This window comes from Bombus terrestris, chromosome 13 (assembly GCF_910591885.1).
Source record: "Bombus terrestris chromosome 13, iyBomTerr1.2, whole genome shotgun sequence".
NCBI classification, from domain to species: Eukaryota; Metazoa; Arthropoda; class Insecta; order Hymenoptera; family Apidae; genus Bombus; species Bombus terrestris.
Genome location: NC_063281.1, coordinates 9,999,492 through 10,019,679, shown reverse-complemented (window position 1 = coordinate 10,019,679; position 20,188 = coordinate 9,999,492). Strand labels below are relative to the sequence as shown.

General features: G+C 40.8%; 1 protein-coding gene across 17 annotated transcripts in view; it reads left to right on the top strand.

Annotated features, from left to right (window-relative positions):
- The window catches only part of LOC100643013 (transcription factor Sox-2), a 359,277-nt gene that overhangs the window by 232,333 nt on the left and 106,756 nt on the right, over positions 1–20,188 (top strand). The window contains exons 1-2 of one of the 17 annotated variants that reach the window (XM_003400214.4): positions 7,850–11,883; positions 14,063–18,134. The exons of 11 other annotated variants lie outside the window; for them this stretch is intronic. In XM_003400214.4, coding sequence (XP_003400262.1) covers positions 10,532–11,883; positions 14,063–14,072 — 1,362 coding nt within the window. In that variant the 5' untranslated portion in view covers positions 7,850–10,531 and the 3' untranslated portion in view covers positions 14,073–18,134. Of the gene's footprint in view, positions 1–7,846; positions 11,884–14,062; positions 18,135–20,188 lie in introns of those variants that run through there. 5 more of the 17 variants (XM_020866273.2, XR_007226093.1, XM_012315657.3 and 2 more) reach the window with 5 other exon arrangements.

The window sequence follows — 20,188 nt, the reverse complement described above, 5'->3', positions numbered from 1 at the left end:
AAAAGGACGATAGAGAGGAAGTTGGGAAAGAAAGCAGAGAGTTGCTTGCCAGGAGAGATTACGTCGTCAGAATGGCATCGTATACGCGCGAGCCGTGTAAGCATCGGCCGATGACAGCGCAATGAGATTCTGATTTGCGCGGACGCGCATAATCGCCGTGGAACGGGTTGGTTACGAGCGCGAGCGTTCGCGCGACCAGTTGCACGCGCGTCGTTTAGCAATCAGGGAGGATGATGCAGCCAGAACCAGAGGTTAGCCAATCGGATTCCCGCGCAATTTATTTGTACACCTGTGCATGCGAGTCGCTTCTTGGTCCCGCGGGACCGATCCTGGATCGCCTTGCGTGTTGCCCACGGGACAACTTCTCTACTCCCCGTGGGAGTTTATGGTCGACGAGCCGACACGTGAGAAATCGTCGACGATTATAAATACCGACCGACGAGTATAATCGCGTTAATTGCCAGCACATGTGCAATGAAAAATTAACAATGTTCAGGTTTATGGGTTTCCATGGTACATTGGCTCGTTCTGATAATTTTTGTTCTTTCTGATCTTCAGGCGTTTATCGGTTGATCGTCTACGATTACGATCATCGATGGAGACGGTCGCGTGAATTGACTGATTAAATTTTAAATGACTTTTTTGTACGTCTCTCATGGCGTGTTAGGAATTTTCGGAAAACTTTTCTGATTTTTCATGTAGGTGTTTGATGCAGATTTTGTTTGTTAGTTGTACTAGGCTACGAATAGGTATGCAAATTAATTAATATTTTCTCCGTGTTCTTTCATTCACGAATTGTTACGAAGAGTACAATATTTTTGCTGTTTTATGCGAAGATTACAGAGAGAGAACGCGATAGGATACATTTTACATTTTGTTACAGGGCAGCAATTTTAGAAATGTTGATATTTTATTTGAGAAACAGTAGTCAATTGATTTTCTTTAGCTTCTTCTTTTCTCTCTTCTCTTTAGTTCAGAACGTAAACACAGATACGCAAAGAAATAGCAGGCTTTGTAAAAATTGCATTAATTTTATATTAACATTCTGTGTTACCATATTCCATATATTGCCATATTCTTCGGATACTCTTCCAACTGGCCTTCGCTTTTCTTCTTCCTTTTTTTTTTTTATCCTTCTTACGTAAAAACTACTTAACAAACGCGATGATATCGAGAACATGATATATTCTGAGAATAATGCATAGAGAATTATGGAAATTAATTGAAATAAAAAGTCGTTGAATTTCAAAAGAGTTTACATTTTTTTCAAGAAATGAAAGAAAACTTAAGACGGCAGAAAATTGCAGAAATTTTCAGGCTAACTTAATATTTAACCAAGTACACATACATCTACATTACATCCTCGATTTCTCGAAATATTTGGCACAATTTTCAAACGTTTCAATATGCCAAACGTTCCAAATCATTTAAACAAAATATTTATTTATAGAACAATATTCTCTGCAAATATATATACATTTTTTCCTACGCGTTTTGCACTTTGACAGGCAATGTTCGTTTCCTGATAGTTATATTATTATTATTATCCGCATATATTATGACCATGAATAATTATGTGTAATCGTCGTCAATTAGATTTACAAACTCAGAATCTTCGTTTGTCAATTTTTATTAGCATAAATCACGCAGAATGCTATTCTTTCAATTCTCTGTGTAAAATGTCAATCACAAAGCTTGTTTTCGCGTGAATTCATTTGGAAGATCGATCCAATTATATCGTTTGCCGATGTTCACGTAGCCTTGGGCAGATTAGGTCGGATTAATCGGAACAGCGGACTTTGCTTTAACATTATACGTCCCTTAATACTCGATTTAATTTTCACGCGCGTCAAGATAAACGCACTTTCGTCGCTCTGAGACTCAAAAACGTAGCTTTCCTTTCGGACTAGTAGAAAGATCGTGGCAGCACCGTGATTTATATTTTTCATCGAAAATTTCGGCACAAATGAAGCGACGAAAATAGGAAACGTAAATTTTCAGCCCTATAAATCCAATTGTCTAATGTGAGATTGGAATTGCGAAATTGTGGCGAACGTTCGTTAATTCTCCGTGTCGTGTTCCAAAGAAAAGTACTCTGGTAAACTGAAGCTGTTAAATTGACTTCATATGACTAACGAAACAGTTAATATATTTGCTTTACTACGAAGGAATTCTATGTTTGTTTAGGAAAGTTATTTATTTTGTTTTAGATTATTTTTATGGATATGGATGTGGAAAGAAAATGATTCATGGAATAGCAAAGAATTTTAACGTGAGATTAACTGGACAAGCGTGTCTGGCTTCTAATCCTATTATTTACGATAACAGAATTATCCCTTTAAGAGATTAAGATTAATTAAGATTATTCCTAATAACAGGAAAAATTTCTACAAATTTTCTAAATGCACGCGTTCGAACGTATTTAAAAAAATCAAAATGTCAAAAATTCACCTGCTTGATTATAAGATAACACCGATAGGAGAAGATCTATAAAAATGTACTTGCCAGTCTTTTCTCCTATCATACTTTATACATATATCTATGGCAATTTGAGTGTCCGAATACTTATGGTTGGCAGCGTATCTCTGGTCGTGCCGGCGAGATTATTTGGATGCCGAACAATGGCAACAATCGAGCTTTGTAATCGGTCCTCGAAACGATAAAGACTTTGTTGGCCACCCTTCCATCACCCCCCTGATTTCCACCCCATTTCTCTTCCCCTTTCTCTTTCCGCCTTTCCGACACACAGTCTGCCTTTCTCTTATTATTCCACCTCTAAGAGGAGGCCCCAATGGTATCACCTGTTGGCAATTGCACGCTTACGAATTCCATCGTTCGTTGTTTTTTTTTTTCTTTTTTTTATTCTCATCGCGATTTTCTCTCTTTCTCCTTTTCCCCCGTTCTTTTCTCCCGTTCCTTGGTCGAAACCTCTTCCACCCTCTCTCCTCGTCGCCCACTCTCTCTTGCAAGCCTTTTTCTTGAAACGATAGAAGTTCGACCGTGGTCGACCAGGAGGTCGACCGCCTTCGCATAAACGCGGTTAATGGGACGAAGATAATGGTGAACGACAATGGCGTACACAACGCCATTGTGGCGCGGCTCACCTCGCGGTTTCTCTTTCGATACGCGAAAATGATTTCTCCCCGGTCTCTCCACTTTCGTTCACAAGTATCCTCGCTTTTTATCCGCGCCGCCGTTTCCCATCGGTTCCTTTACATTTACAATCCTCTACGTTTTATTCCAGACAGCCTTCATCTTCTGAAACATCGCGCAGGAAAGGCGAGGGATCGGAGAGGTAAAAGTAAAGCTGGTCGAATAAAATTAAGCACGCAAAAATGAAGCGCGTCATTCGTTAATCGAAAAGGGAATCATTAGCGGCAAAGAGGTGAAAAGATTCGCAAGAAGCGTTCGGTCGTAGCGAAGAGGAGAAATTTCATAACGCGTTGATTCCACGGGAGGAATCGCATGAAACGCGGAGCGCAAGGTGCGCGCATTGTAACCAAGTGGGTTCGGTCGGTCGAGCTCCATTCGGCCCGAGCTTTCTGCAAATCCAATTATGCACGCGTAATAACAGCACAATGATCGGCTCGTGTAAACGTATCTATTAAAAGAAAGAGGAAGAAGACGCGAGGTGGTGGATCTGTGAAAGGGGGAAAGGGCGAGAGGCGGAAAAAGCAAAAGGATACGGCGAGGGAAACCGAGAGAAAGAAGCATTGAAGTCGCGCGTATTCGATACGTACGCGCAGTTACGTATCGGCTTTAAACGAAAGCTTGGTCGCTACAAAAGCAGCGTGCCATCGAGTATCACAAACATTGATTTGAATCACAAAGACCGCCCGCGGTATTCCATTGTCGGGGCCCGACTTATTGTACAGTTTCTCCTGTCTAGCTTCCGCTGCCAGCCTCTTCCTCTCTGTCTTTTCCTATCGTTTCATTTCTTTTCCTCCTTCTTCCTTTCCCTCGCCTTTCTCTTTCCTCTTCTTTGTTTTTCTTTTCTCTTCCTTTTTGTCTTTTTTTTCCTTTTTTTTTTTTTTTCTTTTTCGTCCGGCAACGACCTATCAATCCACTTATTCCACGCGGTTTATGTGCCACTTGTGGCGTTCCCGCGCGACGAAAATGGAGATCGCGGTGAAAGAGAACTACGTCGAAGTCGGCTTTAATCATCGCCGGGAGCTGAACGATCGTCACAGCGACGGTACTTTGCGAGCGCGGAACGCCATTGTCCCGCGATCAAGCTGGTCAACGTTCTGACGCGATAATTTTCGCGAAATTTGCGGAGATGCGCGACACCCCGCCTCCATTGCCGTCCATCGGTGATTGTCTTTTGACGAAATGAGATTGTCAGCCATCGTGCTTTGCCCCCGCGCGAAATGAGAATTTCGGTACGCGCCGTTGTACGCGCTGGTTTTTACGGCAGGCGACCGCGTGCCGCCCCGTCGATGACGAGGATACAGGCGAATCATTGTCAGACATAATGAGACGAGAACTTGAAGGAAGAAATTTGATTGTTAAACGGACGATTTTAACGTCGAAACCGGACAAACTGATCGATGCGGCGTCAATTTGTATTTGTAAAAATATTCGCACGTTCTCGGTAATTATTATTAACTATTAATAACACACTATATTAAAAATTGTTAGCGTCGAGCGTAACAAATTGTACGTTTGATCTGATTTTCTATTTTAAACCTGAATTCAACATATTACGTATATTTTACGCGTACTTTAATCCGAGTTTCCATTTCATAAATCGAAATTTACAAATCTAAATTTCAATTTCAAGTTCAAAAATCACCATCGTCTAAATATTTCCAATTGCAATTAAAATTCACAATTTGGATATTTTTTTTTTTTCTTATTTACTAATATTTTACAATTCTCGCATTGGGGATTACCAATTTGAATATTAAGTGAACTTCGTCCGACACAAACCATGTGCAGTGCCATAATTTCAAAAATAGTAATTTCAAAAAGCAAAAGGTCATTCGTAACCAATAAAGATAAGAAACCTTTCAGTTACTTAGCAGGTTAAAGGTTTGGTACCCTTGCTGTTTACTTTCGACTTCCCTTGAAATTGTGGTCTTAATAAAATGCAGATGGTACACCTTTGTGGCAATTGGTCGGCTGAAGGTCCTAATAATCCCGGTGACTATTAGCCATAAATTCTCGCAGGTTAAGCAGCCTGTAAATCCCAGGAACGTAGAAACGAATGAGCTATGCGGGCGTCATTTACTGCGTACGTCCCTCGTGCAGTGGCTAAACGTAATCGGTGCGTTTTTCATTTCGACGACTGTCACAATGCTCCTCTAATTACCTTTTCCCGTTTTGATTTATTGCTTGTTCCGGCAGCTAGAATCCTCGTGATCGCTGTGAGAATCATCGTAACGAGATAAAAGCGTGGCGAAAGTGCGATCCACGACGAGCAGGTAACAAGCGTGAGTTACCTACAACGATTAGAAAGATCGATCGATCGATAGATTGAGTCATTACGGAGACCTTACACTTCGCTTATCAGCCGGGTAATCTTATCAAGACGACCTTGCCCGTCTTATCGGACCAGCCATCCTCTCTCACTCGTGCATAATTGCAACAGCTTCTGAAATACAACTCTCTCTGCCGCCCTGGCGAGTTTTATTACGAAACTATACCATTAAGAAATCTATGAAACATTTAGATTTTTCTTCTTATTATAGTTACCAATGCGTCAGTATAGTAGGATTTAGTAATAGGTATTTCGAAAGCGTTTCAAAACGAATAATTCTGCGTTATAAGCGTGTTATAGGAATAACAAAGAATTTAAAAAAGAACCCGATTATATATACTGTTAGAATTTATTTTTTTCGCTAACGTCGTGTGTTGAACGGTAGCGAACTTCTGTCACAGTTTTCCACTTTTCTAGGAGAAAACCTGCCTGAGTTGTATATTATTTGCGAAATGTATAACTGGAATATACAAACACCAATAATGGATAACTGAAGACAAAGAAACCCAGATAAAGATTAGTGGTCGATATAGGATAACCAGAAGAAGGCAAAAAGGACAAACAAACAAATGGAAGAAGACCTACGATCGAATGGAAAATTATCGTGCAATTTCATCGAGAGTTGCATCGCTCGTAAATTACAACAACGACGATTAATTAATTAATTAATTAATTAATTAATTAATTTAATTAAATTTATTGATTAATAACTATATAACTAGTGAGGGTAAAAAAAAGAAAAATGAAGAAATTAAGGAAATATTGAGAATATTTTTCGCCAAAGAGCCTTTAAGCTTTCCTACGCTATTCCTCTACTTATAGCAGGTAAGCGAAGGCATGAAATATTGCCTTGAACATTTTTAAATTATTGAAAATTTACAAAATTTTAAAAGTGTATTTTAGTAGCAAATTTAAAAAAAAAATTTTTTTTAAAGTAAATTTTAAAAGTATTCTATGAAAAATCCTGAAACAGAGGACAATTTACCGAAAAAGGACATCGTTAACAAATTTTGAAGTACGACATAGAAAAATGTGCCGGTTGCGTTAAAAATGAAAATCACCGAACGAAATAGAAAAAGTGTCTCGATGCTTGTAAGAATATCAACAAAATTTCATTGTAATTATATATCAGACGAGCATGATCCAAGATATCGGTAAACGAAAACCAGAGACCGATATACAAGTGAGACAATGTTCGTTTCGAAGCATCGAAAGTGTATATAGGGACAGAGATACCAATAGAGATACCAGTAGGTTCGCTTGTCTGCTCGGCTATAAATTTCTAGTATTACTATTTTTAACTTTCCAAATTACATTTACAGTAATAACAGGTCATAAATAATGCGTAACAGTCATCATTATAACAGTAAACGCTTTACATTATTGACACTCTCATATATCATCGTCGCTGTGAAAGGGCATATTAAGTTACACGTCATTAAAGAAGGGAATTTTCCTAAAGAAATTTAGTGTTTCAGCGTTCTACGTTAAACGAATAACGGGTAACGAGGGGAAGGTGGAAAAGAGAGAGAGAGAGAGAGAGAGAGATGCGAAATAGAAGCAAGTATTCGTCGAAATTGAACGATGCTGAACGCTGCAATGGAACTCTATCCGGCTGCCCCTATTCTCATTGTCGCTGACGCACAGTGCACGCCAGGGTTGCGCTACGATTATCTATGACGCATTCTTCCATTATGCGTTTCGCTCTTTCTCTGGCTTTCTCCCGCGTCGATTCTCTCTGTCTTTGTCTGGCTAGCGGGCTGCGGCAACAGGTCCTACGCATGAGCCGCGCTTAAACGGAGTCGCATCGGCCGATGGAGGTTCTTTCAGGAATGGCTCGTGAGCCTCTTTGTGGATTTCACGAACGAGAGACGAAGAGGAAAGGCCGGAGGAACACCGGCGAGTTGAATGAAAAGGAGAAAAAAAAAAGAAGGAAAGAGAGAGAGAGAGAGAGGGAGAAAGTAAGGGGAACGAGAGGAGACAAGGAGAAAATGGGTCAAGTCGGTCGGATATAATGGGTGATTTGAATACGACGAAGCGCGACGCCAGCTAACGCGACCGCAAACGGTAAATTAGCCGAGACGTTTCGCGGTTCAACGAGAGAATATGTTTTTTTTTTTTTATAGCGTCTATTGACCGGTATTTGTGTATTACATGTGTGCGTTTTCCATAATAAACGATGAATTCGGTTGCGGGGTGGTTCAGGCAAAAGTACCGATACGACGCGACGGTACGACATAGCCGTGAAATATTTTGTGTGTCGGAATTACATTTTTTAGGCTTACAATTGTAACTTAAATTTAAGTCGCTGTAGAGCGGAGCTTATATACGATATTGCTTTTTCTTTCTATCTCTGTCCTGAAAACCTGGTCGCAAAAACAGGACAACGAGAGAATGTGATTAGGCATCGTAGGAAATGTAATCGACCATGATGATTGATCTTTGTTAATATTTGCAATATTTGTTCGATATTCGCGAAAGTATTCGAACTCGTCGCGCAGAATTTTCATAGACTGTCGTAGGACATTCGATTGACCACGATGGGCTAATCATTGCTAACATTTTCAATACGTGCTGAATATTCGCAAAAGCACTTGAGCTTATCGCAGAAAATGTTTACAGTTATCTTTCGTGTGATCAGGTATCGTAGAAAATGCAGAGTATCTCTGTCAATACGTGTTTGACATTCCCGAAAGCATTTACATAGGTAGGATAGGAAAATGTTACTAAACAAATTTTATTAAATTTCTTTGACACTGTTGCGAGACATGGGAATCGCTGTTATGGTGGTAAAGTTCGATAAAAGTGGGAAAATGTATGCATATAGAAACAAAGTCTCCTGTAAACCTGTACTTTCCCCAGATAAAAAAATGAACGTAGAATTAATGTCAAAAACGAACTGGATAAATCATATCAGGTATAATTGAACGTATATATTCAAATAATTCAATGGATAATTGGTTGTTCAAATACTTGCGCACGATACAACGAGAGATCTTGCCGTTTCTATCTGCGTTCTAGATTTGTTTCAAACTTGACCAACGTTAATAACGATGCTCGTTACAGCGTCGACAAAAGTTCAAACCGTGTTTCATACCATGCACCATATATTCGCAAATAGTTTGCACGATAGATAGTTTGTTCCTAAATAGAAAATACGAGTTCTTGAGTCGCTGCAAGTGCTCGAAGCATCGCAAAGCATCGCAAAAAGGGAAAAGAAAAAGAAAAAAAGAACGTTCGCGTGGCAAAAGTTTAACGATTCGTTTGCAATCGAAAATCTGGTTGGGATAAAAATCATTCCGACGAAGGCTACTTTCTACTAAAAAAATTACTGGTCAGGAAGAAAGCGCGATACGAGGCAAAACATCGATAAGATACGATAGCCTACGCAGTTAGAATGCACTTGCACGCGTACTCGCCAGTACAGCGTGAAGTAACAACGTGAAATTATTATCTCGACCAACGTTACTGAACGTTAAACCCTCGCGATATATACTTGTTCTATGTTTTACAAGCGCGTCGTCTCCACTTTCGATCCGATCAAACGATACAGAGAGCAAAACTAATTCGTTACGCCAGCTTCTAATCCCCTGAACCCATAACGAGGCTGAAAAATGTACCTTTGAACCTTAAAACCAGCCGTAAAATAGCCAAATATCCGAATATTATTGCGCGTTGGTAAGGAAAATTCGAAGGTCAGGGTAAAAATCGCACGTAGATGCGTTGGAAGAAGGAAATCCAAAGGGTGAAAGAGCGCGCGGGATGCGATAGAGAAACGAGACACGCGCTGTTCTAGCGTCCGGAGTTGACGAACGTTTCGTGAGTGTTTTGAGGGTAGAAAATGGATAGGGGGTGAGCATGCTGGACAGAAGAACGCGTGGACGAAACACTAGCGACCCGAAGAGCCGAGGGCAGAAACGGAGCGAGGCAAAGATCGCCAGGCGAGAGACGAACGCTCGTGCAGTTGGCAAAGAAGGAGCGAGAGAGAGAGAGCGAGAAAGCTAGGAAGAAAAAAGCGTGAGTCGAAGCGAGAAGCGACGAAGAGAGCGAACTTGGAGGGGTGTGGGAGAGGGGGTGAAAGCTATACCGCGAGAGGTCGTCGGGGTTGTTGGCATGACGTCACGGCGTAATGGCGCCGCCTTCGGCGTCGAAGGGAGCCGCGCGATTGGTCGAGAGAAATGATGGCAGGCTTGCGTGCCAATCGATTGCCGTTGGTAGGCTCGGGTCTGGTCCGACGGTCTGTTGGGTATGGTTGTTGGTAGCAAGGTAGGTACGGTTGCTTAGAGAAGGGGCAGTGAGCGTCGAAAACAGAGAGAGGGGGGCAGGAAGTGAGCCCCGAGAGTGGGACCCGAAGGCGAACTCCACAAACGTTCATACACTCGGCTCGTTTCGTAGAGAGCGGAGGTGTTACTAGAAGTCGTTCTTGTTCTTCTGCATCTCTGCATTAGTACATAGAAATAACAGTAGTAGGAGCTAATTCGAACGGGTACAACTCGGTGAATCGTATAAAGTGTGCAACAGTGAGCACACAGCGGTATATACGAGACGTAGAGAAGAGTCATCGGCGTCGATGTTATTATCTTGGACACAGTGGGAAGAGAAAGTACAGTGACAGTGAATAATCGTCGTCCGACGTGTAAACATTGGTTGTTGGTCGTTGGCGTTGAGAATCGTACGCGGACTCGTACGCAGCGCCGTGTCGAATCGGTGCAGTGATCCAACAGTTTGGAAACGGTGTCGGTGGTTGTGTTGTCGCGCGCAAATTTCAACAAGTGGTGCGGTAATCAAAAGGAGAAGTTAAGACGATCTCGTAAGAATCGTACGATTCGGCTTCCATGTCACATAATCGAAGAGAGATAAGGAGCAATTCATTTGGCGCGTAGTAGTATTTACCAGATTGGAATTGCCGTCGTAGTTTGACGGACGACTCGGCGCGACAACGATCTTCGGTAGTGCGCGACCGCGTCCATCTCGGCGTTTCGTCGAATTTCTTGACGTCGAGTAGTACAAAAAAAAGCCAGCAAACTGTACGGGCACCGGGAGGACGAGATGCTTACGATGGAGTCTGACCTAAAAGGCGGCAGCCTGCACGGTCAAATGCCACCTCATCCACATCAAGGTGTTTCGCCAATGGGACACCATACCGGTGTATCGCCTTACGGCACCCTCGGCTCGATAGTTCACAGTCCAGCATTATCGGGAAGTCCTCCGAGTACCGGAGGTCTAACGTTGGGTTTACAACATCATCATCAGACGCCCCAGCATCATTACGCGTCGATGCAGGCCGCGCAACAACAACAACAAAATATGCATTCGCTGGCGCAACAAAATGCTGCGCAACAACAACAACATCATCCACACCAGCAGCAGCAGCAACCGCAACAACAACAACAACCAGCTCAGCATCACCAGCCACAGAATAACAATAACAATACCAATAAGAACAACAACATCGACCGCGTGAAAAGGCCGATGAACGCGTTTATGGTGTGGTCCCGTGGCCAACGGCGTAAGATGGCTCAAGAAAATCCAAAAATGCACAACTCTGAAATTTCTAAGCGATTGGGTGCAGAATGGAAACTGCTTAGCGAGACTGAAAAACGTCCGTTCATCGATGAAGCGAAGAGATTACGCGCGGTACATATGAAAGAACACCCCGACTACAAATACAGACCGCGACGTAAAACAAAGACTTTGTTGAAGAAAGATAAATTCCCTATTGGAAGCGGAGTAGCTGGCGTTGGAGGTATGCTAGGCGTAGACCAGCGACAAGTCGGCGCTACCGGTGGACCGCAACAAGCTCAATTATCACGTGATGTATATCAAATGCCGAACGGTTATATGCCGAACGGATATATGATGCACGATCCGACGACTGCATATCAACAGCACGTTGCGTATGGAGGTCACATGGGAGGCGCAGCAGCCGCTGCAGCCGCTTCAGCGTACCCCAGGTACGATATGGGCCATCACATGGGCGGTGGCAGTCCCAGTCCAATAAATAGCTACATGAACGGTTACGGTAGCTATGGCAGTAGCAGTGTACCAGGAGGTTCCCCATCGCCGTATCATCAAGCGCAGCCCGGTTCTCAAATATCTAGCCACAGTCCCAGCGGTAGTAGTATAAAGTCAGAACCGACTAGTCCAGCGAGCGGTGGAATTCACACGCCGCCAACGGGAGCATCGTCGACTGTGGCTGCCGGGCCGCAAGTTGTGAAACGGGAATACATGGGCCAACAGAATCAGCAGGCGCAGGGTGATTTGAGACAAATGATCTCGATGTATCTACCCCAGGGTGTCGAGCAAGGAGTCGTCCAGCACGGCGCCGGTGTGTATTCGCCCGGTCCGTCACCGGATCCGCTCGGCCAGCATCATTCAGGAATCCCACCGCTCAGTCACATGTAAGCTTTTCTTCTTCCTCTCTTTCGCCTGCTTATGGGCCTACATTTAAACCTATGATCGTTATCTTGCTCGATGGATAAATGATACTTTTTAAAATAGTTGTTATAATTGAATGTAATTCGTTAATTGATTATCGATCGTTGAATGATCGAACGAGAATTCCGTAACTTTCTATCTAGCAGGACACGATCGTATTTGTTGTTCTTTTTACACTGACCTTCAAGGGTAGGATAAACCTTGATCGAATTGATCAAGTCTTTTAGATCGATTAAGCTTAGATCTCTCGTAAAATCCGTCCTCGTTACGTGCAATTGTACCTTTGTACGATAGTTGTAGTTGCATCGTGATTAACCATCGATAATTACGCTCTAGGTTTATCCTTCACCCTTGGTAATATTAGGTTGTCCGAAAAGTTTCTTTTGTTTCATAAGGTGATAATAGATGAACGACAATTTCTGTTTAATATCATTTTATTGAATTAGCTATGATCCATTTCCTTCTATTTCTATTATTGTGTTAGTGCATAATTCAATAATCTAATATAAAACAAACAAACATTGTGCGTCTATTATTTCCTTATAAAACGAAAGAAACTTTTCGGACAACCTAAAATATAGCTTGTGTCTACGTTCGAGCTTCCAGGCAAACCAAAGAAACTGTCGGAAAGAACGACAATCGTTTACTAAAGGAATCGTACGAAGGAATTATCCATGTTTATCGTAAATATATAACTTTGGAAAAAACGAGCTCGAACGTGGTACAAGCGATCGCGAGCGATTCGGAATGGATCTAGAGCCGAATCGCTCGCGTCTCGTAGCAACCTCCCGTAAAGCAACATTCCCGCTTGCCATCCGCAAATCTAGCGCCTTGCATTTTCATACTAATATCATTCACCGCGACATTTCTACTTCTGGACCCTGATGATCAGTCCTCAGTATGTAACAATTAGCACCGCTATCAGAAATCCCATGCTAGTCACCGCTATAATCCGAGATAATGGCGAGTAACTAGCAGACTATGTAACAAGATTACGCGACCTAACCCCAATCGAACAATCTATCGAGTGTAAATCAACACTGTGGTTAGCTGCTAAATAAGACACCGTCGTTCTATCCCAATAGTTTTAACCGAACCATCGCAAATTTCGCCTGCAAAGCAATCTCCTTCTAAACAGATATTTTTCTTCCTCCTGTTACTCTGCTTCTTGCCGAAGCCATGTACTCGAACGTGGTAAAACAGAGTGGGCGTTCTTGTTCTTCATCGCACTTTTCTGCCTTAATTCGGTTGGAAGAATGGTCACGTTTCGAACGGCGGGTTAGATGAAACGTTTAGAAATGTTAGGACGCGTTCACTCGCTCAAGCAGACGATCGACGAGATTAATTCATCGTGGGAGAGTGATAGAACCGCGCGCGAAACCAGCGATATTTCGCAAGATTTACGACGACGATCTAGCAAGGACGCGCGCTAGGTAAACAAAGAGACTCGTCCGATGTCGTAAGAACATTGTGCGAAGTGATATCTATTGCGATGTTAAGCTGTCTTTCCCCTCATATCCTTTCTTTCCTTCGTTCTTTTCCTTTACGTACCTTCTGTTTTTTCTGTTATGTATGACAGCCGATAAAATTCTTTTCCCCTTTTCGCGTTTCTTCGGTAGCTCCTCTTATTTCTCTTATAATCCGTTTTATATGCGCCTTCTTTCGATATTGCGAAATTTCCGTTTCGATACCGTATCGCGATCATCTGCTCTAGGGTCCAGAACGTAGGGAATTTCGGATGGTTTAGACTTAAGATTTATTTCTCGTGGGTCAATGAATTGCTGGGATAAGTGTTGAGTTCAAACGTGTCGAGCCTCGTGGATTGAGTCAAGAGAAACCTCATCGGTCGTTTTTATTTTCTCCCCACTGCTCTGTTCCGGATCATCGATGTCGGTCGTATCATTTTTTTTTCTCCCCTTTGCTTTTTTACCTTTTCTTTCCACTCGCGATCGTTTCATTTCGAGTAACACGATCGATCGAGAATTTTAATCTTCGTACGAGTTTGGGCTCCGATGGTGTCGGAGAAACGAGAGAACAGCTTGTGGCGAACGGTGAGTGCTTCTTCTGACTCATCCTATCGACGCGAGAACACAATTACAAAAGACAATTCCAATTCCTAACGCAAAACCAATAACATCGTAGGATAGCTTAAAATGTCAGGCTTGGATGGAGAGCTGCTCGCCCGGACTCAGATGCGACAAGAAAATATGCTACTAAATATTATGATTAAACAAGAGAATAAAGAAAAAAAAGGACTAATGAGGGGTCGCGCGAACGAGAAATTAGGGGCCTAGACGAGATCGCAAGGGGTTTGTCGCAATTACGGAGGGAAATTTCACTGACAAATGCACGATGGTAAAAAGTATCCAATATTGAGTTATGCCTAAGATCGATTGCTGTACTATGAGCGACTTAACGCGATAATAATTTGTAAATGTTTTCTTAGAAATATCTAGTAAAAATTAAAAAAAAAAAAAGAATAAAAAGAATAAAAAGAAATAAAAGATCTAATGGAGAATGGAATCGTTGGGGTCTGCATGGCATCGCGAAATGTTTCTCGTCATCTTGGTAGGGAATTTGCATCGTAGATTAAACAGAAAAAACAGCATCGTATATAGTTTGTCACCATTATCAGAGAAAATTTGGCTAACGAATGAATGAGATTAGAGAGCGTGGAATAAAAGTTAAGTCACACCTGACATTGGTTCCTGTGGTATGCGCGACTTAACGCGCATCCGGTTTAGCAATATTTTGTTAAAAAGTTTGGTAAGAATAAAAAAAAGAAAAAAAATAAATAAAAAGTAAAAAAAAAAAAAAGGAAAAAAACAAAGAAGAATTCAATTAGTTTAAACGGTTGCGCAACCGAGAAACTACGGGATAGTGGGAGGGTGGGTGATATCCCGTAGTTTCTCGCCATATCTCGGTAAGAAATTTGCATCGTAGATTAAACAGAAAAAACAGCATCGTATATAGTTTGTCACCATTACCGGGAGGAAATTTGACTAACGAATGAACGAGGCTAGAAATAGGTTTAAATCTTAAATAGAGTTAGGTAAATAACGAAACAAATAAATAAGAAATAATAAGAAAACTATAAAAATGTAAAAAAAAAAAAAGAAGGAATGGAAGGAAACCGGGAAGCAGGGATGGATATGGGTGAAAATATTTTTCGCAACCTTGGTAGGAAGTTTGGCCCGGTAGGAATGGGTGACAGAAAAATCGGAAGTACAGAAAGAATGATGAATCACAAAATCAATGATAAAAGCAAAACTGGTTTACAGTGACCTGCTATATCAAGATTTTCCGGATGTTTTGCGCGTATGATGTACCGTGGATTCAAGGGAGACAATCGGCGTTCGACAGAAATCAAATGCACAAAGAAGAAGCAGCAGACAGAAAACGTCGATTTCTTTTGAAAGGTCGTTGATTGCAGTTATACGTTCTTGGCAAGTGGGCAACAACTTTTGTTTATTCCTCCAAATTTGCGACAAATCCGCGCTTTTGCGGTCCCTATTTTCTTTGAGCCCCGTTTCGTTAGAAGTCGTCCTTTTTTTCTACCAACGTGGCGGCAGGGAGCAGCTCGTTCGTAGGGCGATCGAACGAAATATGCGTTTTCATTAAGATAGGGATTGCAAGAGACACGGACAAAAAAATAAAGCTACTACATTCTATGTATTAAAAAATAAACGCGGCCGCGTGTCGACGACTAAAATAAAGTTGATCTACGCCCCGTCCCTGAGGTGCTCTTACTTTGCGATGTAAAAAGAATTGGAACAGGGATCAATCGAGTCGGGCAAAGTCGTCGATTCGCGTCAATCTATACTAGCTTGTAAATTACTATTAGGTTGTCCGAAAAGCAACTTTCGTTTCATAAGGTGACAATAGATGAACAACATGATTTGACAATAGATTTCTGTTATATCATATTGTTGAATTATAAACTAATATAAAACGAAATACGTTATACACCATTATTCCCTTAGAAAACGAAAGAAACATTTCGGACAACCTAATCTCTTCTAACGGAGAACGATAACGTTGAGAAAGAAGGAAAACGCAAGATGATCGAACCTCTTACTGTGATAAAATATTAGAAAACAAGAAAATCGAAAGTTGAAACGTAAATAACAGCTATATAAAAAATTTGCAGAGTATAGACATCGCTATACGAAAGAGAATGGGAAAAATGATAGAAATCACAGAACAGGGTATATATAAAGAAGCGATGATAGATGCTAAGGGTCTGTACATATATGTATACAAATTTAATTGGAATATATATATATAATATATATAATATATATATATATAAAATATATATATAATATATATATATATTATATATATATATAGAAGCTCGTGTATATTTTCCGCGTTATTTTTTTTCTTATTAGTATAATGACGTCTCGTTCGACGTCAATAAAATTCCCATTCAGTCTATCGTTTTTATCGTGGTCGTTCTCCGCGCATTTTCGAAATCATCTTAATCATCATGAAAGAACAGTAAATGAACGAATAGACGAAATACAACATAAACAAATGTCAGACATATACAGAGGATAGAGACAGGAAGTAAGAAAGAAAGAAAGAGTGCAGTGGTATGAATGACCGCGAAAAAATTCGTATAACAATTACTTGTATGAGATAACGTGTTCGAAATTGATATACAGACACGATTTTACAGATGTACATCAAACGTAATTACACGAATGTATTAAAAGAACAAGGAGTATCGCAATTTACTTGCCATCATCACTATACCATTATATCGCTATACTTAATTTTGTAAACATATAGTTCCCGTCGAAAGAAACAACGCTTCAACTGTCGTCCGGGAAACTATGTGTTCGTATGGAAATATGGGGATAGTACCTTAATATACTTTAGGGACACTAATCTTGTAGATTGGTTATTTCTGGTAAATTTCCCTTTTCCTTTTTTTGCTATTATTGTATATTACTCAATTCTACTTATTTTCTTTTATGTACAATGGAAAATCACATGTGTATATTTGATCATACAGGATGAAAAGGGGAAAAAGTAAAATTTCAGTTGTCCGTAGAAATTAATCTTGCGACTCTTCGTGACCCGATACATTCATGATTATAAATTACGTTCATTTTAATTTTTCGTTTTCTAAAATTACTTATGCTTATTCAAAATACTATTATTATTGACGAATGTCAACGACAGGATTTTATTATTAATCTCTTATCTTTAATATTATAACATATTTTAGTCATTGAGAATAATTTTCGTCGATCCTTGAACCTACCAATAAATCTTTCAATTTCTTAAATCCTGTTTAAACATCTGGTTTTTTACGATTTTTGATGAATATAAAATTGCACCATATGTAATATATATTCGCATATATGTGTTTGTACTTCTGTAGACTATATCGTTCCGCGAATCAGCAAATTGCATTCGATATGCGATGAAAACTAATGGAGGACGATAAAAAATTAGAATTATAAACCTATTAGATAAGGCGCTTATCTTATCTGAGGAGATGAGGCCCGAAATTTTGCAACGTTCCCTTGAATTATAAATTGGATCAACTGTAACAGGCTCCATGGTGTAACTGCGTCGTGGTCTGTTGCAGGAGATTTTCAAAATTATCGATTGATGAACGAAACTTCGCCGCGGAGACCTTCCACGCATTTTAACGGGCCAATTTCTCGATTTAATTCTATTTTACTATTTTTTAACGAAGCTTCTTCAATATTTTGAATTTCTCAGTTTCGCTTTCTGTGGAATCCAATCGAAAGAAAGAGGAGCGGATGTATTTAATTTTTTTGTATTCTTATTCTTATTTCTTTTTTTTTTTTCTTTGAATTATCAAAATATTATTTTTGTTTTCTTTTCTCCCAAGTACTATGGAAAAATATTCCCATCTTCAAAATATTACTTTTGAAATTATTTGATATTATCACCCTAGAAAATCTAATAGTGTTTACAGAAACAATATGATGAGAAATATATAATCGTCATCCTCCGTTCGTTTTTGAAACAATAACTCCACAATCTCGTGCATGTGAGAGTCCGAAACGAAGAAAAAAAGAAAGATATTTGTACAAATTATTTATCACTAATAATCGTACGAATTTACGAGTTCGCTACGCATTGTATTGTAAATACGTTCACCATGACAACGATGGTCATGGTAATCTTACTTTATATAGAATATATCTACATCATGATTGCAATTAGATCATCTGTGTTTCATTTTTTCTATACAATTTCCACCGACAAACCCATTGAAAGAATATCGAAGAGCCAAAGATACGAATCAGGTAATTGAGTCTTCCACGGAAGAACGATTTGGTTCTTGTGTGTACTTTGCATGCATCCTCTGCGTGAATCCTTTACAAGTTTTTCCTCTGTCCTATCAATCTTTCTGTCATCTTTCGATCATCCCAGCAACGTCAATACGAGTGAAACGATTTCAATCTTCCAACCGATCTAACGGCTAGAATACTAGTAACTTTCAGAAATATTTTGACGATAATCTAATATCCTAATTGCTTTTCTATTTCAAGATTACATATCAGGATTTGGAAGGATAGATGGCTGAGAATTACGTTTTCGTGCGTGACAACGATTCAGAACGTGTAGAGTAAATTTATCGAAGCTACTTACGATAATTAGAAGAAAATTATATATTCAGATAGCGGAAAAATAATAGAAATTAAAATCGCGAGGAATCGTAAAGAAACGCCATCGACGATAAAAATGATAATCAGGATATCGCGACGAGATAAGAATCCGCGAAGAAGTCGCCACGTCGTGATCCAACTTCAGAATTCGAGTAATTCTCTGGCAAATTCTACGATAATGGGAACCGTGAATTTCCAATTGAGACGATCAGAATCGACGATTAGGTAACGGCAGGTCCGAGGCACAAGTCCGTGAAGTTGTCAATTCGCGATCCAACGTCAGAGTTGGAGCAATTTACTGAAAAATTTCACAATGCACGAAACGTAAATTCCCGAACGAACGATTAACGTCGACGATTAACTATCGCTGCGAGGCAAGAATTCGCGACGAAGGCGTGGATTCACGAACGAACAGCGCTGGTAACGAGACGATTTGAATTTTTCAGTATCTTTCTCCTCGCTGAATAGCTGTTTTTATTTGCGAGCTCGGCTCATAGCCACCGCGAAATGTCCCAATAAATATAACGCTCGGCACGGACGAGTGGAGACATTAATTCGCGCCAATAAATATTCCCATCGTTCCGGCACATAAACCTGGCGTTTGTCATATACACGCAGTCATTTCGGTTAAAAGGCATTCCCTCTGCCACTGAATGCAAATGCGAGTGCTCGTTGTGCGTGCCGTAGGGTCTCTAAAGTGCTTTCAATTACGTGTTCCACCTAATGTCCTGGCCTGGAGGGCCGTTTTCCTATGTTTTGCATAACCGGGATTTTCAAGTGTTTCACGCCCCACGAGGACGCGCGACGCGCCGCGCCGCGCCGCGCGGCAAGTCGCCTCCGACACGCTCCAGTCCACCAGCTACTTCTTTATCCTGATTTTTTTTATTTTTGACCTCGCTTTCCTCCCTCCCTCCCTCTCTCTCTCTCTCTTTCTATTTTCTGCCTCTAACGAGCATTCCTAGCTTTCTTGCCTCTTTCGTCGGTTCTTCCTTTCTCCCTTTGTTTCATTCTCTATTCCCAATTTTTCTCGCTGTGTCGACAAAGCTGCAAAGTGCGTGCCGGCAATTGCAGCTCGCGCAGGGCAAAAGAGCGTAATTACCGAGGCAAAATCCCATTTTGGCGTATTTTTCGTGGCAATAGCGCGCCCTTTGACGGCAAACGTCGAGCTTCCGTTTGTAACCTACCTTTCTTTGTCTTCTCGTGCTTTTTTAATCGGACTTTTTCTTCTCTGCATGCATCTTCGCCGTCTAACGGCAACCATTTGGTCGGGCGATTAATTTTCCCCGCGTTTTGCATACCCACGATCTGTCGTTATCTACCGCGGAGCCGGCACATTCGCGCGTCTCATTGGACGATGCAATATCGTCCTATTTGCAACGTGTACTGAACACTCGATAAGGAGCACTTGTTTGTTACGGCGATGGAAACGACGGTCGAACAGCTGCGCTCGGAACACGCGAAATATCCCAAGTACGTCCCGTTGCATCTTCAATAGCGTCTATGGTTTAACGATGTACTCGATCGTTGGCTCGTTAAGCGACCGCTAGAAAAAAAGGAAAAAAGAAATATAAAAATGCTCGCTGTCTTTCCGTACGCGGATTTATATTGC